The sequence below is a fragment of the Myodes glareolus genome, chromosome 10 (genome assembly GCF_982192425.1).
Source record: "Myodes glareolus chromosome 10, mMyoGla1.1, whole genome shotgun sequence".
NCBI classification, from domain to species: domain Eukaryota; kingdom Metazoa; phylum Chordata; class Mammalia; order Rodentia; family Cricetidae; genus Myodes; species Myodes glareolus.
The window spans coordinates 57,317,857-57,337,144 of record NC_142035.1 but is presented as its reverse complement, the minus strand read 5'-3'; the positions used below and the strand labels follow the sequence as shown (position 1 = coordinate 57,337,144).

The window sequence follows — 19,288 nt, the reverse complement described above, 5'->3', positions numbered from 1 at the left end:
TGATGAACCCAAAAGCCCCAGATATTAAACTCTGTTCAAATCTATTAACCTTCCAGGAACTCCAGTTTTCTGACTCATGGTCCAAGGTCTTCTACCTTGGCTGGGTTCTTGGAGTTCTACATTAGCTTAGAGAAACAACATAGTTAAATACATTTAAATGGCCTTTAAAAGGAATAAAACAGAAACCAGAAGTGGTACCTGGACTCTCTATACAGAAAAAGGCCAAGTGTATGAGAACCAAAATCTACAAGAAATCTTGCAAACACGCATGGGCATTAGCTACTTTCGCCATCCTCACATCTCCAGGGAGTCTTTCCCGCCTCTCACTTGCAGCTCAGATGACAAGGGGCTGGGAAAATGAGAAAGGTAAGCACATGGGTGAGGTACTCATAAACTAGAGACCGGAGAGATGGCTCAGTGGATAAGAGCACTGACTGCTCTTCCAGAGGATCAGGGTTCAATTCCCAACTCACAACCATCTAGAACTCCTGTTTCAGGGGACCCGACACTGTCTTCTGGTCTCTGTAGGTACCAGATGTACTTGATGTGTAGAAATATATGCAGCAAAATAACCATACACATAAAATAAAATAATAAATTATTAAAGATCTAAAATATAAAAAAGTTGAGTGTGGTGCCGCATACCTTTCAGCCAGAGGCAAGTGAATCTCTAGGAGTTCCAGGCCAGCCTGGTCTACACAGTGAGCTCCAGGCCAGTGACAACTATACAATGAGACCCTTTTAAAAAGATACTCATGAACCAAAATCTCAGGGATGGGAGAGCCTCTCACTAGTCTTTTCTCCCCCAGTTCACCCTCGAATCTGCTCTCTAACATCCCTTCCATGGGACTTCCAGCTTAGGTTTGGATAGCACAAACTGGTCAGGAGCTCACTACTTCAATCACATTACATTGTGCAAAAAGTTCTAAACTTTTAGCTTGTTAACCCTAGTCTTGACCCCATGGAACCACTCACAGATAAATCTATACATTTTATCTGATAGCTTCTCGGGATCTTGGAGGCTTTTTAAGACCCTCTTCCCCTGCCCCCATCCACTCCTCTGAACATACTGAAAACCTAGTGTGCTAATCAGACAACCTAGTTACAATCCTCTAGGACATAAACAGACTATTTCCAGGTGGTGGTGGTGCACACCCTTAATCCCAGCACTCGGGAGACAAGAGACAGGCAGATCTCTGTGAATTCGAGGCCAGCCTGGTCTACAAAGCGATTTCCAAGAAAGCCAGAGCTACACAGAGAAACTCTGTCTTAAAAAACAAAAAACAAACAAAAAAGACCATTTCCTCCTTCATTTCCGTTACTACACATCTCCACATCCTGTAAAGTAGCCTAGATTGTTCCTAAGTTCACCTGATGACCACAGCACAGCACTGCCAGCCTGTGTCAGGGCTGTTCTTGGAGTGGATGGATATGTAAAACAACTTTGAAAGACTCCTATTTGGGACTGTAGATGATGTCAGGAAACCACTGGACAAAGGGCTACCTCTTCTGGGTATTTCCCAAGAAGGAGCGTCTACTCAAAGATGAGCATCCTGAGCCCCACCCCCCGCCCCCCGTATCTCCAGGCAGGCACTTACGGTAGGTCCAGGAGTAGCTTTGTGTCGAGCTCATTCAGTTCTGGTCCCAGGGTCGTCAGCTCTGGCTCCGGCATTGTCATCCTCCGCTGTAGCTCTGCCCAGATACAGGCCCGCTGGGAGGTATTGAACAGAGAAGGCAGAGTGAAGACAAAGCTGGGCATGGAGACTGGGATTCTGAGCCCAGGGTCCACGCTTCCCACTAAAGCCTCCCTCTCACCAGGCTCCCGCGAACACCAGTGGGCAGTTGGTAGAGCATGTGTACCACCGCGAGGAAATCGACCATTGGGCTGATCTGCTGCAGAAAGTCACAGGACATGCCCCCTGCCAGGTTGCCCAGAGCCCTGCGGGCATTGAGTGGGAAGATGCTCTTTAACACATGTAATAGCCTGCCTGATCCTTAATATCAGCACTCTCCACACAGAGACTGTGCTCATTGATAGTCATCTACAGCTTGTGAAATGTTTGTACATAGGTAACATCATTGGCTTCCCATAACATCATCGCTGTTTAGCAGCGAGAAAATAAAGATCTACAAAGGTCAAGGGATATTCTTGACATCGGTCTACTGGAAGTAAGTTGAGACTAGAGCTATGTCTTCAGATTCCAAAGCCCCTGCTTCTCTTACTGTAGGTGTAAGTAAAGTGATACCTACTTCTTTCTCTAGTGGCTCTAAAGTCACCTTGAATTAAATTAGGAACAGCAAATGTCTATTAGGAGTTTCTACTGAGCCAGGTACCGTGTGAAGGATATTCTATGCCCTAATTTCATTCAGTTTTCACCATAGCTTTATTTTAATTCTCATTATATAAAAGGAAAAATCTGAAACTTAGATTTAGAGATTTGACTCTTGGTAGCAAGGATGTGACATGAGCCCAAGTTTTCTGGGTCCCACAGCAATAATTGGGTAGCTGTGGCACCGTGGAAGGGAAGAAGGAAAACAAGGGGAGGGAAGAAAACCGGAATGCTGGCAAGGCTGGAATGATAGCCTATCCCTGCCCCCATCACACAGTGCCAAGCATTTAGTGAGCACTTAATAACAACAACAATAATAAAACCAACTGAATTGAGCCCAAGCTACTCACTGCAGATTCCTGAGGGTCAGGTTGGTAGGCACCTGCATCTTCTTCCAGAGAAACTGGGCCTATAGACAGACAAAGAGGAAACAGCTTCCCAGCAGAGGTACTGTCCTAAGGATCTCAGAGGTGAGCATGAGCCCTCATTTCTTCACTTTGTGATTCCTACCAGTCCCCTTTCCCCAGAGTCCTACTGCGGGGGGGGGGGGGGTAGGGAAAGGGGGAGAGTGCAGTGATAGGGGATAAGTTATCAGAGCAAGGGCTGAGTAAATAAAGTAGAGAAAGCATAGAGGGTGTTCCCATGGCAGAAGAAAGAGTTACCTGCTGCTCAGACCAAGGCAGCTGCCGATAGCGCCTTCGGTTTGCCAGAAGAGCCGCAGTGTCCAGCTGTAGAAGCTTTAGTGGGAGCAGGGGAAGCAGGCAGTCTGGCCAAGTGGTGGGGCTGGGCTGCTGGCAGTAATGGGTACAGCAGTGCAGTGATAGGTGAGAGGGTCTGCACTGGCCCTCGAAGAAGGGCAGCAAGGGACCAAAGCCAGGACAGGGTGGGACGGCATTTGCCACTGCAGCAATGAACACTTAGGTGCCCTCACGCTGGAGGCTGTTGCGGTTGTGTTGAGCTAGTTAGACACCTGCTGAACGGAAGTCTCCTAGCTTCTCTCAGCCTCATTCTTTTTGTCTGAAAGCAGGAGGCTGGCCTGGAGCATCTCGGGCCTTCTGGCTTTGACAGTGTGGGGTAATGGGAGCAATAATGTTCTGCATCTGGAACTGGGATGTTGTTAAGATCTAGGTGGGCACGGAGTTAACTGAACTCTCAGAGCTTCTGTAGGGGGAGTTTGTGAGGCAACACCAGCCCAGAGAAACCACCCAGAAGATGGAGAGGTGCTCAGTCTGTGGGTCCCGCACGTACCTGACCAGGAATGCACACAGTTGCGCCAGCATTTGCTGTTGCACCCATATTTTTCACACCATCTTTTACCTGCACGAGAATGAGTGCTATCTGTGTGCATGTGTGCATGAAAGCGTGCATGCATGTGTGGTCTCTGACCACAAGGAAGGTGCCCGCCCGCTATGTCCCACCCATCTTCTCCTTATCTCATTCTCCCGTTCTCATACCCGAAAGGTCTGCAGCAGTGCAGCGGTCTGGCAAGCCGAAAGCCTTGACAGCTCAGGGCCCAGGCAAGAACAAGCCCCAACCAGAACTCGTTTAGGGATGGCCTGGAGCGTCTGGGGACTGAGACCTGGCAGCAGAGGGTGCAGGGAGCAGAGCTCCTCCAGGGATAACTAAGGAACAAGAGACAAGAGGTCTGAAGAAGGGAGGGGCGGGATGTTGGAGATAGTAACCCTGTACAGTAAGAGCAACAGATATGAGGGGAACTGACAGGGAGGACCGAGCCGATGCAAGAGTCACGGGAATAGAGCCCAGAGCCTCTAGGGGATACTGAGAACTTGATTCTACTCACGTCGTGCCTAGGGAGGAGCCTTCCAAATAACAGAACAGCCTGTAATGGGATGGAAATGAATCAGCAGCTTTCGGTTCCCATCAGCCAAGTCCCAAACAGGTCCCTGGCTCTGCCCTCTAAAGCTTCCAATTCCCTCTCAACCATCCCAGGGACCAACTTCTTACCCAGGGAAAGGAAGGGTTGATGATATCTCTACATGTGATTCTCATGACTGGGGCGTCAGGGAGTAAGACAAGCCCACCTGGGCAGGTGTGACACTGGCTCCCTGTAGGGCAGGGAGCATGGCTCTAAGCTGGGGCTCTGAGAGTTCCTGCAGGAAGCGGAGGCCCAGCTGGGGAAAGAGGGGTGCCCAGACCCGCAGCTCTCGGGGGCTTAAGACAGCTCCTCCGGATGAACGCAATACTCCCAGAAGTTCATATGCCACCTGGAACAGAGGAGGACTTGGGACTGGGGAGAAAATACAACTGTATCCAGGACTGCCCCTCCAAACTCACATCTGGATTTCCCAGGGCTTGGGCTAGTACTTGAAACCAGGGACGAGACCAGAGTGGAACTGGTTCAAGATCACAAAAGGAGTCATTGGGTGGGGCTAGGAAGAGGTGAAAAGAGGCAAGAATGAGTCGGCACTAAGCAACAGAGACGGCAGGGAGTGGGATTGGGAACCCACACCACTGTGCTTAACCTCGGTTGGGGCAACTGGGCAAGTCACTCATACAGTCCCTGGGCAGTCTGGAGTCTTTCTGATTTGTACCAAGGGGCTCACCCGTCCTTCTGGGCGGAGGGTCCCATTGGCTGCACATTCCAGCAGGCCCTGTTCTACCGGCCCCATTGGATCACTCAAAGGCACCAGACTCTGCAACTCTTCAGGACTCAGGAAACATGCTAGAGACCCAAGCCTGAAGGGGGCATGAAGTTGACCTTGATGTGGTCACTGATACCATACCCATGGGTGAACTATTTGGTACGTAGAGTAGGCACGTAAGCTAAACTAGGAAATGTGAGCACAATCTATCAGTTTCTCTCTGAGCACCTAGATCGCCAGGGCCATGTCCTCCTCTCTTGCCCCTTCCTTCCTAGGGGACTCTCCCTGCTTCTATCCCACCTCCATGCTGGTTATGGTCGATTCCACCACTCACCTGCGTACTTGCTCCTCACCATCCTCCATGCTCTGGTTTACTAGGCTCCGGAGCACATGTCGGGCATGCCCTGGCCCAAGACCTGCCACTGGCCAGCTGTCCTCCAGGGCCTGGATCTGAGATGGGGAAGGAGAGGTGGGGTAATGGTGAGACGGGGACCCCACTAGAAGAGATGCTACTGACTCCCATTCTACCTGGAGGAGGATGGTGAGATCAAATAAAGATGATTCTCCTACCTGGTGAGGGCTGAGCTGTAGAAAGTTCTCCAGCGGAAGATAGGGAAGCAGAGGCAGCACTGCCCACAGCAGTTCCTGGGGCCAATCAGGCACTTCTCCAAACAGCTCAGGGGCCAGCAGGCGCTTGGCCAGGGCCTCCTTCTGTTCGGGCTTCATTCCTGAGCTGTGATCCCGGATGGCAGCCAGGCTAAGGAGAGTAACAGGTGCTAGCGTTTTTCTTATATCCTCTCTGCTGCAGTCTTGTCACTGTGGACAGGGAGGGGAGCTCTGAACAGGACCTCTGGAGGTGAACGGGCTTGACCTGACTCGGACAGAGGCAGGGCTGGTGCTTACACACTGTCATTGGCCAAAAGCGATGGTGGGAAGCGCATCAGGTCAGGGACAGCCAAGAAAGGGATGAGCGGTGACAAGTCGATGAAGAGCTGGGACGTGAGGCGTGGGTACCGCTGAAGCAGCAAGGCCGTCAGGCGACCCATGGCCTGCTCCTCAGACGGCGGCACCTGTGAGAACATAGAAACGGATGCTGCCTCTGAGGGCATTCGATATCTTTGCCGCCCCCTCTTTAGGGTTCCCCTTGTCACTTAAGCAATCTCTCAGAACACTAGGGTCTGGGGACCTTTGATCTCTTTATTCCTTTTATCCCTGCTCCCCTTCCCTCTATGCCCACCTTCAGCTGAGCCCAGGAACGATGCATGAGTGTCAGGAAGCCCTGAGCAGCCTCCATCTCCGCTGAGAGCACCAGGTGCTGAAGATCTTCTGGAGGCATGCGCAGGTAGGCCTGGGAACAGGAGGCTAGGGTGGATCTGACCTCAGTGAACAGACATCTCAAGTCACAGCTGTCCCCCAGTCACCCATGTGTCCCTCCACCTACCTGCACTAGAATTCTCAGGGCCCAAACACTCTTCTCCCTCTGGAGTAGTTCCCACAGTACAGGCTAGTGAGAAGAAAATGCAGGAAAAGCGCTGCCTTTTTGATCCTCCTCAAGCTTCCCCAGGGAATTTTTAGCTCAACTTGTGGGGATGCTTGCATGCCCTCCTCTGAAGTTCATATGCACATCTCTTCAGATGGTAGGCCCCATTCAGTCTGGGGCCGTGTCCTATCTTCTCTCGTACGGTCTCCTACACCAGACTTATAGTTGGCTCCACAAATACATGTAGGCCTGAACCAAACTAAAATCACTGTATCTAATTCCATTTCACTCAGTCTAGGGCTTGAAAAAGTGGCCCTAACATGAACTAACAAAATTTCACAAAGTGCCTTTACATAATAGATAGTCAACAAACTAATGATGAAATTTAACACATCATTAGCTCCTTTTGTCATACAGAAAGACGCTACAACAGGAAAACATCGCTTGCCTGAGGTCACAGCAATTTATGTGGCAGATGAACCTAACCTGTTTTCTAATTTGTAGTCCCTTAAGTCTTTCTTTTTCACTCTTGCTTTCCAACCCACGGCTCTGACTTGTTAGGGAGACAATTAAAACCCTTTACTTCCTGTGGCAGGCCACGGGAGAATCACGGAGCGTGACAGAAGAATGAGATGGAGTTTATCGCATGGTTCTGAATCATGCACTAGGCTAAGCCCACAGCATTGTTGCATTCCACAGAGTCTTCGCAACTACCCATTTTTCTTTTCACTCAGATTATAGATGAGAAGACAGAAGGACCTGCCGAGGTTGGCAGCCCAAGCCAGCCCGGCTCTACAGCTCTGTGCTCTCGTCACCCTGAGTACGACACTACCCCTCGCCTCCCTATTAGAGAAACTTCCTGCAGTCCTTTCCCTTGCTCCAGGGCATTTGTACTCTTAGGCAGATCACTCACACTGAAGCAGGAGAGGAGCTCCACCTTGCTCAAACCAGAGCGGAGACTGGCAGTGGGCTCTAAGCCTGGTGGGATTGGGTCTTCTCGCTGCAGGTACTCCCCGACTGTCCTCAGCACACTTCTCCGGCCCTCTGGGCGGAAGGCATCCCAGAAGGAACAGTTGTCTGGGAGACTAGAAAGCAGCAGAGCTTGACCCAACATCTCCCGAGTCTCAGCACCTCCAGCCCCTGGTCCCAAAAGGAAGGTCAGAAGGCGCAGGAGATAATGCAGGCGTGTGGGGTGGGCGAGGGCTGGCACAGAGGCTTGGCAGCGGGGCAGCTGGGATAACATGCCAAGCAGAAAGGGACCAGGAGCCAGACAGAGTGGGGATGGTCCCAGAGGTGGCAGGGAAGGCAGCAAGGGGCCCAGCATGCCTTCTAGAAAGCAAGTGTCATTGCCCCCACGACTTATTCTGCACTGGCCTGCTAGCCAAGCCCAGAAGGGAACCAAGGCCTCGTACATGGTGTCATTGGCACAGACCATGAGCAGGAAGCTGCCCCCATCTGGGCAGCGTTCTCCACAGGGCCCAACGTGGCAAGGTGGGAAGTCAGTGGGATCCAAAGTAGGACCTTGACATACATGCTGAACCCAAGCCTGGTTTCGGGGGGGCACAGCCTGCAGACTCTCCTCCACACACAACCGTTCAGCCCACAGTGTCTCATTCTCCAGGAAGCAACCCCAGAAGATGTCTGGGGTAAGGGGCACGGGGACCAAGCCATCTGGGCAGCTGGTGGGGGGTGGGAGCAGACCAGCACAGAGCTGCTTCACCAAGCGACGGTTGGGGCCAGACAGGGAAGAAAACGAGAGGTTACCGCAGATCATATCCAGAAATTGATCAGGAAACTGATCGTGGCAGGCCTGGAGCCAACCTTGGGCACGTGGTGCCCATGAGACTGCATACCATATAGCTGTCTGGCAGATGACAGTCGTGCTAGGACGGGGCTGTGGGGTAGTAGGAGGGGGTGATGGGGTGGCAGGAGGGGGCGGTGAGGTGGCAGGAAGGGGTGGTGAGGTGGCAGGAGGGGGCGGTGAGGTGGCAGGAGGGGGCGGTGGGGTGGCAGGAGGGGGCGGTGGGGTGGCAGGAGGGGGCGGTGGGGTGGGTGGCTTGATGTGCTGGCAGAGCAAGTAGATAGAGAAGTTGGAAATGCTGTAGGGTGGCTCTGGGCCCGAGTGATTCTCGCAGAGGGCCTCTACAGAGATGGCCCGCCGCTGTCGAGGGCTGATGTGAGCTGCAGGCTGGGAAGCCCTGGGCAGAGGCACACCTCTGCTCAGACAGTGCAGAAGGGCAGGGGGTGGTGGTGCTGCTGCAGAGAGAAAGCCCAGAGCTTGGGCATCCCAGGAAAGGTTGTTCCGCAAGCCCCTGGGTGCATAGGGAGGAGCAAGCAGGATGGGGTCAGGCCACATTTCCTCCAGTTGAAGACTCTGAACCTAGCTCAGAGCTCCCTAGGGGGTGTGACAAGCGTAGGCTTTTCCTGGCTTGAATACCGGGATAGAGGAAAGGACATAAATCTACGCTGCCGAGGCACAAAACTGCCTGGGACAGCCTACTTCCTTTCTTCATCTGGTTTTAGGAAGCTTAAGCACAACACTTGTTTGGCCTCATATCAGGAAATCATCCTGACAACTGAGTATATCCAATTGTGCTCTGGCATTGTCACACTGAAATAGAGGAGTCCAGGCGCCTGAGAACCCCACTCCAGTCCCATCTTTACTAGCGAACGTGTGTTAGGCACTCTATGCCAGACATACTTCATCAACTCTCTCTCTCTCTCTCTCTCTCTCTCTCTCTCTCTCTCTCTCTCTTTTGTTTTGTTTTAGTTTTCTAAGACAGGGTTCTCTGTGTAACAGCCCTGGCTGTCCTGGAACTCGCTCTATAGCCCAGGCTGGCTTCGAACTCAGAGACCCGCCTGCCTCTGCCTCCCGAGTGCTGGGATTAAAGGCGTGTGCCTCCACCGCCCAGCCTATTTTATTCCTCACAACAACTCTGCAGTAGTGACGTGTTTCACAAATAGGGAGAGTGAAGCACAACAAAAGTGATGTGTCCAAGGTCACATGACAACGATGAAGGGGAGTTAGGAACCAACCCAGGCATTGCACTCCAAAACCACTACTAATCCACACTCCCCCTGATAGCTGGCTGTCTTCTGGGGGCTAAAGCCTTCAGCACTCCACCTACAGACTGCTCAGACCCAGCTCCCAGAAGTGGAGGTCTCCTGTTACTTACCATAGGAGCAGCTGTTGAAGGTTCCCTAGGAGGGAAAGAACAAGGAAAAAAACAACCCTCGCCATAGCTTCTTTCCCGGCTGCAGCCCAGCCCTCACCCTGACAGCACTTACCTCCCTGGCACTGCCCGTTGGCATCAGGCTCTGGCTGTCCCATAATAGAAAAGACCTCATCTTGCAAAGAGTGAGTGACACGGAGCAGCCCCTCCTGGAAGGCAGCATAGAGGGGGGCTCCCACTGTGCGTAGCAGACCACCCCAAAGAGCCTCCTCAGAGCCCAGATCTCCTGTTGGGGTAAGCAAGCCCAACAGACCCTGTAAAAGGTGAGGCGCTGGTTCTCTCCCATCCAGACCCGTGGCATTGGTTGGGTCCATACTGGGCTGCAATTGCACCAGGGCCTGCCAGCGTGTACCCTCTAACAACAACATCAGAGAAGGCAGCCAATCAGCAGCCAGGACACAGTCAGAAGGTCCATCACGGGTGCATGGGGGCCTCGTCGGAGCAGGGGGGCCTCCAGGAACTAAAGCTCCCAACAGTACCTCTACAAGTCCACCCAGGACACCTGCCTGGTGCCCCAAAAAGTCCCGGGGAGTCTGCTCCTGTCCCAGGAGCGCCAGCACATCTCCCAGAAGCTCTAGCATGGGTTCCCAGTCTGGGCTACCTCTCAGTGTCACGAGGAAGTCATGGAGTCGAAGCGCAGGGGGCTGGAGAGGTGGGGGCTCTCCCACTGGTCCCTCCCCCATCCTCCCAAGCTCTAAAGAAGAAGAAACGTTGGCCAGGAATGCAGAGAACCGTGCGTGGCTGAGGGAACGCTGAGGAGCTTGGTCCAGACTGGAGATGAATGACTTCAGAAGGGAGAGAGCAGGATCCAAAGACTGAGGCCCAGTAGGGGCCAAAGTCACTAAAAGAAGAGAGAAGAGAAATCACTAAAGGAGAAAGCCTAAAGCCCAAAGTAGCCTTTCCCCTCTGTACTTCTGATGACAAACTGAAATGAGGGGACATTAGCCTACAGCAGTGTTTCTCAACCTGTGGGTCATGACCCCTCTGGGGTAGAAGGACACTTTCACAGGGGTGGCCTAAGACCATCACAAAGCACAGATATTTATAATTATGATTCATAGCAGTAGCAAAATTACAGTTATGAAATCACAATGAAAATAATTTAACGGTTGGGGATCACCACAACCTGAGGAACCGGGTTAAAAGATACGCGGGTTAGGAAGGTTGAGAACCGCTGCTCTACAGTGAGTCTTGGTCTGCTTTCTGAGCCTTAGTGCCACCTGCAGCACCAGTCTCTGCCCTCTTCCTTGTCCTTTGGCTGTCATCTAACTGGCTAACCTCCACACTGTTACTTACAGACCTTTTTGGTTTTGGTTTTGTTTGTGTTTTTGCTTTGTTTTTCGAGACAGAGTTTCTCTGTAGCTTTAGAGCCTTGTCCTGGAACTAGATCTTGTAGACCAGGCTGGCCTCGAACTCAGAGAGATCCTCCTGTCTCTGCCTTCCGCGTACTAGGATTAAAGGTGTGCGCCACCACTACTAGGCTTATTTATAGACTTTTTAAAACGATTCTCTGTATAATCCAGGCTGGACTCAATTCTCAATCCTTTGCCTCAGAGTGCTGGGCACACAGGCACCAGCTACCATATTCAGCTAGCCTGCATACTCTTGCCTTATTAAAGGGATCGGTGAGGCCAATGAGATGGTTCAGTGGGTAAAGGCATCTCTTGCCAAGCTTGACGACCTGAGTTCAAAACCCAGAACCCACCTGGTGGAAGACGAGACTCAAACCCAGTAGTTGTTCTTACCTCCACTTGTGTGTCATGGTGCCTTGGGTGTGTGCACGCAGAGTTTTAAAAAGGAGAAAGCTCTCTCTCTCTCTCTCTCTCTCTCTCTCTCTCTCACACACACACACACACACACAGAGAGAGAGAGAGAGAGAGAGTTTTTAAGAGATGGGAAAGGGTATTCTCCTTCACGCCCATCCTACTTCATGTTCTCACCTTTGTGTGAGAGCAGCAGAGGCAGCAGCAGCAGAGGCGGCAGGGGCCAGCGGCTCGGAGCCATGTTTCCAGGCGCACACTCGTCCTAGAGGTGAGTGCTGGTTATTCTCACCTTGAAGGAATAGCCAGGTGAGGACAGGGCATTATAGGCAGCCTGTGGCTCCTCTGACACTGTAGTATGGCTTCTCAGAAAACAATATCTGTAACCTGACATCAGGTTTGTCACCGGAGCCACTGAATACCTGATCCCTAGGCTTTGGGAGAAGGGTGTGCTTCTGTTAGAGGGACCAATGACAGGGGACTGCAGAGCCCTCAAAGTATTAGCCAAGGAGAGAGCTGGAGTTAGAGAAGTAGGTATACATGGGAACAGGAGACTAGAAATGTAATCTGGAGATCTGCAGGAAAAAAAATGTAAAATGCAGAAAGATGGCAAATAAAGAGGGGACAAAAGGAGCTTGAGAGGCAAAGGAGATTTGAGGAATTTGAGAAAGGAACTGGGCAGTCAGCGATGAGCAGAGAAAAGATATTGGTTAAGATAGATCCGTTTCAAGGGTGGAACACTCTGAAAGAAGAGAGCTATTACTTTAAATTCGCTATCTAGAATCACACAGTATTGGTGTTGAAGCAATTAAGGGTGTATGCTGCTTTTGCGGAGGAACTGAGTTTGACTCCTAGCACCCATATTAGGTGGCTCACAACTGCTTATAACTACAGTCCAGGGGAATCTGACGTCTCTGACCTCTGGGGACAACTACACTCAGGTGCCCATACCTACACAGAGACAATACACACATACACTTAAAAATAAATCCTTAGCCAGGCGGTGGTGGCACACGCCTTTAATCCCAGCACTCAGGAGGCAGAGGCAGGCAGATCTCTGTGAGTTCGAGGCCTGCCTGGTCTACAAGAGCTAGTTCCAGGACAGGCACCAAAAACTACAGAGAAACCCTGTCTCAAAAAAAAAAAAAATCAAAAATAAATAAATAAATAAATCCTTAGAATCCTGCAATATTAAGAGGTAGACAGGACTTCATGAACCACATAGGTAATTAATAGGTAAGGAAAGAGACCCAGAGAGCTGTGACTTGCTGATTAGGCCATTCAAATACTAGAGTTTCTCTTTCTCTCTCAAATTAAACTCCCTACACAAGGAATCCTGTTTATGATTAGAAAGACTTCATTTGAAATGAACTGGTCTGGTCACTTTTCCTTGTATAAAAATCCTATGTTGTGGGGCTGGAGAGATGGCTCAGCAGTTAAGAGTACTGACTATTCTTCCAGAGGACCCGTTTGATTCTCAGCACCACATAGCAGCTCTCACCATCTCTGATTCTAGTTCCAGGGGATCTGACCTCTTCTTCTGACCTCTGAGAGTGCCAGGTATGCACAGGGTGCATGGGCATACATGCAGACAAATCACCCATACGTATTATTATTATCATCATCATTATCTTATTTTTTGAGTCTCTTTATAATAAATTTTGTTTTGTTTTTATTCTTTGAGACAGGGTTTCTCTGTGTAGCAGTCCTGGCTGCCTTGGAACTCTCTATGTAGATTAGCCTGGCCTAGAACTCAGGGATCTGCCTGCCTCTGCCTCCTGAATGCTGGGATTAAACAGGCATGCCACTGTTCTTGGCCATACACTTGTTTTCAATTTAAAAAACAAAACAAAATCAGGCCAAGGTGCTGTGGTGTACACCTTTAATCTCAGCACTTAGGAGGCAGCGGCAGTGGATCTCTGAGTTTGAGGCCAGTCTGATCTACATAGAGAGAGGGTTCCAGGACAGCCAGGACTGTTACATAGAGAAACAAAAACAAAACAAAATTTATTTTTATTTTAGATGCATTTGTGTTTTGTCTGCATATGTCTGTGTGAGGCTGCCAGGTCTTGGAGTTACAGACAGTTGCGAGCTGCCATGTGGGTGCTAGGAATTGAAACCAGGTTCCCTGGAAGAGTAGACCAGTCAGTGCTCTTAACCACTGAGCCATGTCTCCAGTCCCCACATGCCCTGTATGGTAGCCACAGCTGGAGCCTGGGTTCTCTGCCTAGAAACTTCGGTGATTGGTAAGCTCCTAATATGGAAACTTTGAGAACACAGTTTATTTCCAGAAGTTGAAGATCAAGTGGCTATGTGTCTTGGCAATAGCGCAGAGGGGACTTGGTTTCCCAGGGGGGTAGTGCAGACCCTGGCCAAACCTTACAGCAGATAATATTTGACAACAGCAGTTTCTTAGTCATGGGAGCTGAGATACCATTGTCTCTGGGGGCAAGGGTAAGGTTGTCATAGCTACGTTTCTGGGTTGTTGCCTAAACCTCAGCAAGGATGAGCTAAGCTAGGTCTTTGCTTTTGTTTTCAAATGTAGACATACCTGGGAAGAAGGAATTTCAATTGAGGAATTGCGTCCATCACATTGTCTGGTGGGCATATCTGTGGGACATCTTCTTGATTAATGGTTTATATGGGAGGGCCCAGCCCATTATGGGCGGTGCTACTCCTGGACTGGAGTGGTCCTGGGTCATTTCTTATAAGCAATCTGAGCAGGCCATGGGGAGCCAGTTATGAAGTAGCATTCCTCTCTAGTTCTGCTTCAGTTCCTACCACCAGGTTCCTGCCTTGAGTTCCTACCCTGACATCCCCCTTCAGTAAGGACTGTAAGTTGCAACATGAAATAAACCCTTTTTCTCCTCAAGTTGATTTTGGTCAGTGTTTTATCAGCAATAGAAAATCAAATTAAGACACCAGCACAGAACAGTAGCACCCTGTCACCTTGCTGACCGTGCTCGCTTAGTGGCCTCTTCACACAGAGAAAATGGAGAGCTTGGTTAAGGAGAAGGCCCTTTAGGTGGTAGGGACTGTTTCTCTGAGACAGAAAACAGACAAACAGGAAGACTGGTATAACTGTCGCAGAGCCCGATGGCCACGATTGTCCTGAACCAGGTCTGCCAGCCAGTGTGAGTTGGCTTCTGCAGCAGCAGGACCCCCAAGCTTCACCAGGAACCTGGAGTTGATCTTCACATAACTGACAGGCCAGCTTAGTTAGAGAACCACTGCTTGTCTTCTGCTCTGCCTTGTGAGCTCGGGAGCATTGGGGCCAGCCCTGACCTCGACACTGTTTCTAGGCTACTAAACCTCAGCAGACACCACTGTCGCATCCGTGAGTGAACCCCTGGGGCCATCAGGCCTCTCTGCTGCCTAGTGTAACCTGCCCTTCGGTGTTTTACCAGAGAAGTGGCTTCAACTTTCTTTTATATATCCCCGTGGATTTTTACTTGACTCTAGTTCTAAACAGCAATTTACAGTCAAGTTCCTCCCCAAACTTCCCCCTGTTCTTTCTTTAAAATCCTTTCCCATTCTCTTTCCCAACCCATGGGCAGGCAAGATGGTTCAATGGGTAAAATGTCTGCTGCCAAGACTGATGACCTAAGTTCATTTTCCAGAATCTACATGATGGGAGGAGAGAACTAACTTCCACAAGTGTCCTCGACCTCCATGTGCACGTGTGTGCGCACACACACACACACACACACACACACACACACACACACAGAGAGCAAAATAAAACAAGGGGTTTTGTTTTGTTTTGTTTTAAGTCCCACAATTACTGCACAAGATTGGACCTCTCAACACTCTGTCATGGAAAAGAAAGGATTCCACCCCTCCTGAAGATTTCTATACAGTTAATGTTAATGAGGGAGGAAGACATACTTTCTACCGTGCATAGGGTCCTGTAAACATACCTTGGCCTATGATCTGATAAATGACACTGATGAATCTCAACAACTACAAAATGTAACAATAACCACAAAAGACGAAGTAGGGGCCTAGTTAGGAAGAAGAAAGAGATTACTAGGAGTGTGTGTGTTTGCGTGAGTGTGTGTTTGTGTGTGTGTGTGTGTGTGTGTGTGTGGTAACAGAGGGTATGACTAAAATACATTATGTATATATATGAAAGGGTCATAATGAAGCCCATTATCACACTAATAAAAAACTATTTGTATAAAATAGTTTTATACTATTTTATAAAATTTATAAATAGTATAAATTATGTATATAAATAAATACTATTTTTAATAAAAAACAATTTGTATAAAATGATTTATAGACAGGGAAATTGAGACCCAAGGAAATAAAATGAGCTAGCTCATGTCACTGAGGAGTTGCATATTTCCAAAGCCTGTTAAAGTTGGGAAGTTAAAACATCTAAAAGCATCATTCACCAGCATTTCTCCCTCTACTCAGCAAGGGTTCTCCATCCAGTCTGAGGAACAGGGGATAAACAGAAGATGGTCTTGGTTACCCAAAGTAATTGCTGGGTTCAACCCATCCTGCACTGCTCCTGGATTTCTGCCTTTGATTCTGTAGCCAATTATAACACAATCTCCCCTTTTCTGTGTTCAGGATAGCAAACACTAAGATGGTTTAAGTTTAAATCACAGCTGCATATTACTAGCCATGTGTTCTGGAAAGTTTCTAACCTGTGTCTACAATTACTCATAGATGAGTACTCCGCCAGGCATTGCATGTCTGTAATCCCAGACCTACAGGCTAAAGCAGGGCCTAAAGCAGTGTCTTGATTGAAAGACCTTTAGAACAAATAGTCACCTCATAGTATTCTAGCATCCCAAGGATTCCAAAATCTCTCTTTGCTAAAGACCCTAATATAAAGTGTAGTAGTATTTCCTTTGTATATCTCTATGTACTTTAAATCACGTCTAGATTATCTATAATACCCAAAACAAAGTAAGACTTTACAAATAGTTCTATTGTCTGTTGTGGGATAATTACCCAAAAAAAGTCTGTATCTCTTCAATACAGAAGCAATTAAAAGATTTTGGGAGAGGCTGGAGAGATAACTCAGTGGTTAAGATAACGCACTGTTGGGGCTGGCGAGATGGCTCAGAGGTTAAGAGCACTGACTGCTCTTCCAGAGGTCCTGAGTTCAATTCCCAGTAACCAAATGGTGGCTCACAGCCATCTGTAATGAGATCTGGTGCCCCCTTCTGGTGTGCAGGCATACATGGAAGGAATATTGTATAATATTGTATAATAAATAAATGAATCTTTAAAAAATACATAAACAAATAAAATTAATTTTAAAAAACCCACACACACACTGTCCTTCCAGAGGCACCAGTTTGCTTCCCAACACCCATGCCAGATAGCTTACAATTACCAGTAGTAACTCCAGCTCTGGGGACACAGCCATCTTCTGACCTCGAAATGCCAGATACATATGTATAAACACATATAAATACATACATACATACATAATTTTAAAACTTTTTCAACTCATAGTTGGTTGATATACAGATATGAAATTCATGGATACAATGAGCTGGCTGCACAGTCAGGGATGTCACATAGTAGTCTCACCTACTATGTGACAAAACTTCCTATACACACATCTACTCACAAAGGTCTGAGCCCACTTGCAGGTGAAAAAACTTAGCAAAACTCACTAAACCCACAAAATCCCACCAATCCCTGGCTGGCTCACTCCAAACTCAGGACTTGAAATCTCATCAATCTTCACCCTGGAAATCTCCACCCTAAAAAGCTTCCTCACCCCCAAATAAGCCTGTCTCCTGCTCACTTCCCTCCTGCTTCTCGCCCAAGTAGAGGCAACCATCCTCTTGTGTTTCCCAATAAATCTCCTGTGAGGTTTGTTGTGTGGTGTGACTGTGTGGTACTCCTTGGCTCCTGGCTGTCACGACACCTTTTCCTTCAGAGCTGTAACACCTGCATTAGGAAAAGCTTCCCCCTCAGGGCTGTAACACTTCCATTGTAGAAGCCTTCCCTTCAGAGCTGTAACACTGACAGATACCACCAAAGTCCAACTTGCTGAACCAATGACATTTATCGGGGATACTTACAGGAATATGGGTGAGGGGTTCCTTACAGGAGCAGAAATGGCTCACAGAGAGTTAGATCGCCAAAGCCCACCCCAGCATGGGTGACACTTGACAAAGATGGGAACCTGGAGCACCCTGCACAGCCTGCAGGCAGCTCAGTAAGCCGGAGTGTCCTTTCCAGGTGCCTCAGTTGGTGTAAACATTTTCCAAGCAGTTGATCTGGTCTGAGGGTCTTCTTTACAGGTCAGCTTCCTGAGTCTGGAAGGTGCTCTCATCTTTTATGGCTTACTCTGGGCCGGAGAGGCCTGGTGAATCTGGTCAGTTTAAGGGACTTCCTGAAACTATGTTGAGCCTTCCTGCTGAAGGAGCGTACTGCAGGATGGAATGTTCCACACCTCAGAGGAAACTGCTAGACTAGACAATACCACCTAACTCATCAGGTATCATCAGAACAACCAGACGATCAAAATGGGACACTGCTTGGCGGTCCAGATGATGTGGTGAACAGGAGGTAATCCTGCTAAGGATTCAGGCTGAGCTAAGGGTTGGCGAAGTGTATGCGGTTGGGTGTGTTGATTACTGCTTACAGGTTAGCAAGATCCAACAACAAGACAAACCTCAACCTACAAGTAATCAAAATAAAGAACAAAACAAGCAAACTAGAACTATAAAAATCATGTGTCCCGCTAAAAAATGAGCCCAGAGGTGGGAGGACTGGAATATTGTGATGTGGTGGTTAGGATGGATAGGCGGACAAAGGAGTTGAGAACTCTGAAACTCATGGGACAACACCTCCCACAAGGTGACCCCTGCTGAGAGGACCTAATGCCAAATTCGTAAGCTGCGCTTATTTCTCGCCCTCTTGCTTGTCGTTTGCAGCTCGACTGTTTATTGCTTACTGGAGAGCCACACATTCCTCACATGTTCTGGATCCTTTGCAGTCAGACGTGCTCAGGTGATCCATTCTGCCCAGTGAGTTGTACCTAACCAATGCATGTAAGTCTCCACACTGCTGAGGCAAACAAAAACTGTGTCCGGAGACCAGAGCAACTTGGTCTCCCAGACCTTATGGTTGACCTCATTAAGTGCAAGCCCTGTATTGGCACATTCATTTAGTACTCTTTTATTTTTATTTATTTATTTATTATTTTGGTTTTTCAAGACAGGGTAGGGTTTCTCTGTGCAGCTTTGGAGCCTGTCCTGGAACTTGCTCTGTAGACCAGGCTGGCCACAAACTCACAGAGATCTGCCTGCTTCTGCCTTCCGAGTGCTGGGATTAAAGGCGTGTGCCACCACTGCTGGCTATTTTTTTAACTTAAAATAGTACACTTTCAGTCAATTTGTGGGAGTGGAACACTTGAGCCATGGTGCACACGTGGAGGTCAGAAGATTGTTGGGAGTCAATCTCCTTCCACCCTATGGATCCCTGGGATCAAACTCAGGTTTTCCTGATTTAGCAGCAGGTGTGTTTACCCACTGCTCACCTGGCCTTCACTCTTGCTGCTGAGTTGACTTACCCTATTTCTGCTGCCGCACATTCCTTTGGTCCTAGCAGAATCAGCAACTTCAGTTTCTATCGTTGACTGAGGACCAGCAGCTCTCCAGAAACTTCCCAGGTTTTCAGCTCCAGACTGGGAGAGCTTAGGTACCTAGCCTTGTGGACTGAGCCACTTACTACTTACTGGTTCTGGGTCTCCAGATACAGCTTCCTACTCAGGTCATTCTAATCAAGTTGAAATTGACCTGAAAACTTCCTCCCTGATGATTAGTTTTCATGATATAAGGTGTCACGGAGACTAGTGGGGATCAAAGACATAAATGGTCTTACCCAGCACTGGAACCTGCAT

General features: G+C 48.9%; 1 protein-coding gene across 1 annotated transcript in view; it reads right to left on the bottom strand.

Annotated features, from left to right (window-relative positions):
* The window catches only part of Strc (stereocilin), a 24,623-nt gene extending 5,335 nt beyond the window's left edge, over positions 1 to 19,288 (bottom strand). The window contains 19 exon segments of the mRNA XM_087910873.1: positions 1,599 to 1,711; positions 1,816 to 1,939; positions 2,681 to 2,739; positions 2,993 to 3,118; positions 3,579 to 3,647; positions 3,785 to 3,952; positions 4,132 to 4,170; positions 4,373 to 4,555; positions 4,895 to 5,027; positions 5,268 to 5,383; positions 5,504 to 5,690; positions 5,837 to 6,003; positions 6,171 to 6,281; positions 6,375 to 6,437; positions 7,327 to 8,725; positions 9,590 to 9,614; positions 9,702 to 10,487; positions 18,978 to 19,049; positions 19,270 to 19,288. Of these exon segments, the coding sequence (XP_087766999.1) occupies positions 1,599 to 1,711; positions 1,816 to 1,939; positions 2,681 to 2,739; positions 2,993 to 3,118; positions 3,579 to 3,647; positions 3,785 to 3,952; positions 4,132 to 4,170; positions 4,373 to 4,555; positions 4,895 to 5,027; positions 5,268 to 5,383; positions 5,504 to 5,690; positions 5,837 to 6,003; positions 6,171 to 6,281; positions 6,375 to 6,437; positions 7,327 to 8,725; positions 9,590 to 9,614; positions 9,702 to 10,487; positions 18,978 to 19,049; positions 19,270 to 19,288 (3,959 nt within the window).